The sequence below is a fragment of the Heloderma suspectum genome, chromosome 3, assembly GCF_057233095.1.
Source record: "Heloderma suspectum isolate Gila_16-S chromosome 3, 16-S_ref, whole genome shotgun sequence".
Taxonomy (NCBI): Eukaryota; Metazoa; Chordata; class Lepidosauria; order Squamata; family Helodermatidae; genus Heloderma; species Heloderma suspectum.
This window is the reverse complement of record NC_139460.1, coordinates 292,198,065-292,203,214: the sequence shown is the minus strand read 5'-3', so window position 1 is coordinate 292,203,214 and position 5,150 is coordinate 292,198,065. Positions and strand designations below refer to the sequence as shown.

Below are 5,150 nucleotides of genomic sequence, written 5' to 3'. Positions count from 1 at the left end.
GGGTCACGGGGAGGGCTCGCAGAAGAGAAGTGTACACGTCTCCTCAGCCCTCCGCCGCCAGCTCAAGAGCGGAAGTCTCTTTCCGGATGACGTGTAGCAACTCGCGGGGCGGGGCGGGGAGTTTCCCAGATCACGTGCCCGTAAGGCGGCCTTACGAGAGGCTTCCTCCCCCTAGCCGAGCCCTGATTGGACAGGAAGACGAAACAGGCAAAGCGGCGAAGCCGTCGTCAGCTCGGGGCCCTTAATGTAAAAGACTAACAGGAGCCTGAGGGGGAGGATCGTTTCCGGGTGGAGACCCCGCCTCTGGGCGATGCGCTTCCGGTGGGCGGGGCCTGCGTGAGGGGCAGTTGCTGCTTACGCGGCGGCTTTGGCTGGAGGGAGCCAGAGAGGCACGTCGGCCAGCCCCCTGCTCGCGCGCCCGTGCGGAGGTGGCACAGCCCAGTGCGGCGTCGGCCGATCGGTCAGTCAGTGGCGGCGGGGCTGTGAGGCGGCGGCGTGGTGCGAGAGCAGGCGGGCAGAGGCGACGGCAGGAGCAGTGGCGGCAAAGATGGTGGCGAAGCAGCGAATCCGGATGGCCAACGAGAAGCATAGCAAGAACATCACGCAGCGCGGGAACGTGGCCAAGACCTCGGTAGGGACCCCTCTTGGCCCCCCGCCCAGTCGCCGGGGCTGTCGTCATGGGCGGGGGCACCGTTGGGCCCCTCGGCCCCCGTCGCGGAGGCTTCGGAGCCTCCCCTCAGGCGAGCTCCCGCGTCCCCTTCCCGCTCGCCCACCTGCTCTCTCCGCAGCGCCCGGGCCCTCTTCCCGCCCTCCTCAGAAACGCGGGGAGAGAGGGGGAAGCTTCCTCCGGAGAGGCCTAGCCCGGGGTGGGGGCGTCAGTGGTTTCGTCCCTCTCCCACCCCCAATCCTGCGTAGGTTTGCTACGAAGAAAGCCTTGCTTGGGCCAACGGGGCTTCCCCCCGGGGAACGGCAGGCTGAGAGGGTCGCCGCCCCAACGGGCTCGTGGACTTCGGATACTCGGCTGGGTCTCGGGGGTGGGGGGTGGATTCAAGAGGGAGGACGAGGACGTCGTCGACGAGGATGATGGCTGTGGGATTGTGTCTGTGGAGCACCCACCCCCAAATCGTGGCTGTCCTGACGCGCTGGCTCTTCCCACAGAGAAATGCCCCCGAGGAGAAGGCGTCCGTGGGGCCCTGGCTGTTGGCGTTGTTCATCTTCGTGGTGTGCGGATCGGGTAAGTGCTAACAGATTGCAACTTGAGGAAGACAGTGTACCTCTCTTCCCTGCCCCGCCCCCGGTATTGAAATGGGGAGGGATCACTTCTCTTTGCCTTTAGTGCAGCCTTCCCCAACCTAGTGCCCTCCAGATGTGTTGGAGTACAACTCCATGCTGGCTTGGGGATGCTGGGAGTTGAAGTTCAACACATCTGAAAGGGATCGGGCTGGGGAAGGCTGCTTTAGCAAAGGTGGAGTAGGGTTTATGACACTACAGCCATGAGCATTTTATTACTTTTAAGCTAAATTTTAATGAGCATTATATCACCTTTACTTCTCAAGTGAAGAATGTTCACTTTCAGTTGCTTCTGGTGGGTCCAGTACTTCTGGTTCTTCAGTTACTAGTGATTAGTTCACTCACATGAGCAGGCAGAAGGTGGCAACTTTCACAACATAGAATTGTTTGGAGTGATGAAACAAAGAACATTGAGGTGTAATTGTTTGTAAGCTGGCAGAGACTGGCCTTCTTTGTTCATTGCAGGGAACTTAGCATCAAGACTAGGTCAGAATGAACAGTTTTCACCTAAAAGAAAAGATTATACTGCTCTCTGACCAAGTGTTCAGATGAGGGTAGTGTGTATGTGTACATGTGAAGACAATTCAGGAGAGGCTTAGGGGGGCAAGGCAGACCCAGGTAGTGGAGCTGTAGGTACGTACAAGATGGACAACTCTACAGTTGGACCTAATTCTGTTACAAGGAGCTCCAGCTTAGCTGTGAGTTCCAGCAACAGTGACTGCTTCATTACTGTCAATCCTATTTTGTTTAAGAAATGCCTAAAATTACTACATGATACATAGTGCTTTAAAAAAACACACCAAAAGACTTTATCCCCATATGCACACTGCAGCATTGACAAACTGCTTGTGCCAGTGTTTATTCATAGTCTCCCTGCATAATTCCACACTCATCTTTACATAAGCCCAGAACAATAAGGGCCTGCATGAGAAACCATGTAAACATCTTTAGAAGTTTAGTTTCACAAGCTTGTTTACATGGAAGTAAGCCAGATAACCTGCCGGACTCAGTGGGATTTACCTCCTAATAGATATGTTTAGGTAGTGTCCTTTGTGGCTTGAGGCTCACTTGTTTAAATAGTTGAATTACATGTAAGGTAGTTTTGCTGTACACCATGGCTCAGGACAAAGTCTTACAAAAAGAGGGAAAGCTGCTGTAAAACAGGTTTCCTTAACACTGTTGTTAAGAGTATTATGTGACATTTCACCTGTTTCTTTAAGCTTATCAGCTTCGACTTTGAATATCCATTGGAATTCTGTTGATTGTTACAAATAGTATAATTAAACTGCATTGCGCCTTATTACCAAAGTATGGAGTTTACACAGGTGTTGAAAGCAAATAAAGCATTTTCTACCGACAAAATAATATAAAGGAGAGCTCTGAAATCTTAGTATGGGTTCATAGCTGATTTCAAGTGACAGGCTTATCACCTCCCATGGTGGCATACTCATTTGATGAGATAGGAAGCAGTTATCTAAAGAATAGGTTATAACTGAACCATGGAGAGCAGCTTTATACACTACGATTAAAGAAATAAAGGATTTATTTTGGCAACCTTTGCTTGCTTTTTAGACTGTGCAGTCCTATGTACACTTACCTGGGAGTATGCCCTATTGGACACAGCGGGCCTCACTTCTGGGTAAACCTTTATAGGATAGAGTTGAAAGTCACATAGGTGAACTCAATACTACTAGTTTAAATAGATTGCTTGCAGCCACGAAAATGAGGGGTGGCAGTGTGGGGATTGCCATATGGTATAGTTTAATACTTGGGTTGGTCTTCCTAATGTCATATTCTTTATATAAAGCAAGGAATAGTAGAATCTAGTATCTTATACAGTTTATTAGAATCAAATTGAACTTGTTCAGAGGCTTTTCTGAAATCTTGTGGAGCTGGTGATGCCTTAATGTCAATATGCGTAACTCTCTAAGATGGCGTATGTCATTTGACAAATTCTAACATTATCTATTTGGTTACCAACATCTAAATCTGTTTCCTTTTGCAGCTATCTTCCAGATTATTCAGAGTATCAGGATGGGCATGTAAAGGAGCTGATCTTTAAACAAGATAGTTGTGTTTCTCCTGTGAACTATGAACTCTCATTCCTGATGTTTGATAACTTGGAATTTAAATTTGCTGTCGTCTTGCTTCTGAAGAACTTTCCATATTGACCATATGTCATTCCCGGGTCCTTCACAAGTCATTCCAGGTTTTCTAGTCCATGCCACAGTGCCTTGAAAAAGCACCACATGTATAAAGCAATAAAGAGTTATTGTTAACTTACAATCGTGGACCTACTTATTCTGTGAATCAAACTCATGCTTTATGTTGATATATTAAAGTGGAAGCAGTGTAGATACTTAGTGGCTGCATCATATGATCTTTGTTAATTCTTCTGTATAAATGGAAGTGGTTTTATTTAAAATGGAGAAGTTAAAGCTTATCAAATAGTGACTGTATGACTAGTTTAAAGCACACTCATGCAACTCAGTTAACGGATGTGTGCTGTGGTTTTTACTTATCTAAAAAGAGCATCTTACATATGTGTAGCTTAGTTTTACTGTAGCATGTAGCAACTTAACTCAAATGATTCTGGTAGAAAACTATGCTGCTTGGGAGATTGTTTAAGAAACAATGTAATGTAAAACCAATGGCTTAATTGACCATAGATTACATGAACAAAACTCTTGTCTTAAAATGCACCAGAAGTTTCACAAAATGCTTAGTTGTTGTTGTGTATTGTATTTGAGTGTCAATGTTTGTTATGCCATCATTCCTTTGGGGTGGGGTGGTTAATACCCTTGGAAAAAACAAAAACTAAAGATATGGTAGGGGTGTAAAATATCACCTGGCAACTTGTTCCATAACACTATATTGTTCACTGTAATTCATCCAGAGAGCACTAACATGCATGCAGCCTGAATAGTACCCCACTTCAGTTGAACAAGTTAGCAGGTTAAACATATACTGCTGAATCCATTTTTTTATATTGCTGTGACTCGAGCCTCTTTCTTTACACTTGACAGCATGTTAATTTTATAGAGGTCAGCAGAATGATGTAAGAGTAAGTGGGTTACATTTTCACAGGGTAGTAGTCACAGAATTGAAATGTCCTTGCCACTACTAATAGCATCTCCTTGTTGCATAGCACAGCAAGGTAAAGATGAAGTTTGGCACTCTTTCAGGGAATGCCTTATAAACAGGTGATTTGACCATAAATAAATGATTTAAAGGGCTGAATGAGAAGTTAGCTACATAAATGACTCTGTAATCTTGCAGGGTTGTATGATAGGCAGGTGACTGGAAGGCTATATTTCTTACCATTAGCTATTGGCATATTCTGTAAATGGGAAGCGCTTGTTTGTAATCCAAGAACTATTTCCAATAAATTACTTTAAAATCTGAGATGTGTTAAGTTTTGTAAGTCCTTAATTTAACTCACATGAAGAAAGCTTAATTTAATGAGTCTCTTATCAGCTTTTTTTCTTTTAGGAATTACAGGGTCACCTTGGTTAAGTAAGGTCACAGTAGGTGCTCAGGTTGCCAGCTGCTGTAAATCCCCTTCTTGGTGACTATTATGCCAACATTGGGGGCTTTCCAGTGTATCCTTGATGCTGGTGCGACATCAGCTTGGGAGCAAAAACTGGGTAGCATCGGGGGAAGTGCTGCCTGAATCCTAAGTCCCCTCAGAGTCCATCTGTACTCTATACAAATGCAAAGTTACACTGAAAAAAGATGAGATATGAGTCAAAACACTTCCACTGAGTTTAATGGAGAGTCAAAATACACTGCAGTTCAATACAAAATACACCAGAACTGCAGTGAAACATAGCATTCAGACTACATAGTCAATCACAGCA

At 45.7% G+C, this 5,150-nt stretch overlaps 1 protein-coding gene across 1 annotated transcript; it reads left to right on the top strand.

The window, feature by feature from the left end:
* The first annotated feature begins 363 nt into the window (after positions 1-363).
* SERP1 (stress associated endoplasmic reticulum protein 1) lies at positions 364-4,695 on the top strand. The gene is made up of 3 exons (XM_084847283.1): positions 364-631; positions 1,159-1,234; positions 3,296-4,695. Exons 1-3 carry the CDS (start codon positions 548-550, stop codon positions 3,334-3,336), a joined length of 201 nt encoding a protein of 66 aa, XP_084703409.1. The 5' UTR covers positions 364-547; the 3' UTR covers positions 3,337-4,695.
* The last annotated feature ends 455 nt before the right edge of the window (positions 4,696-5,150 follow it).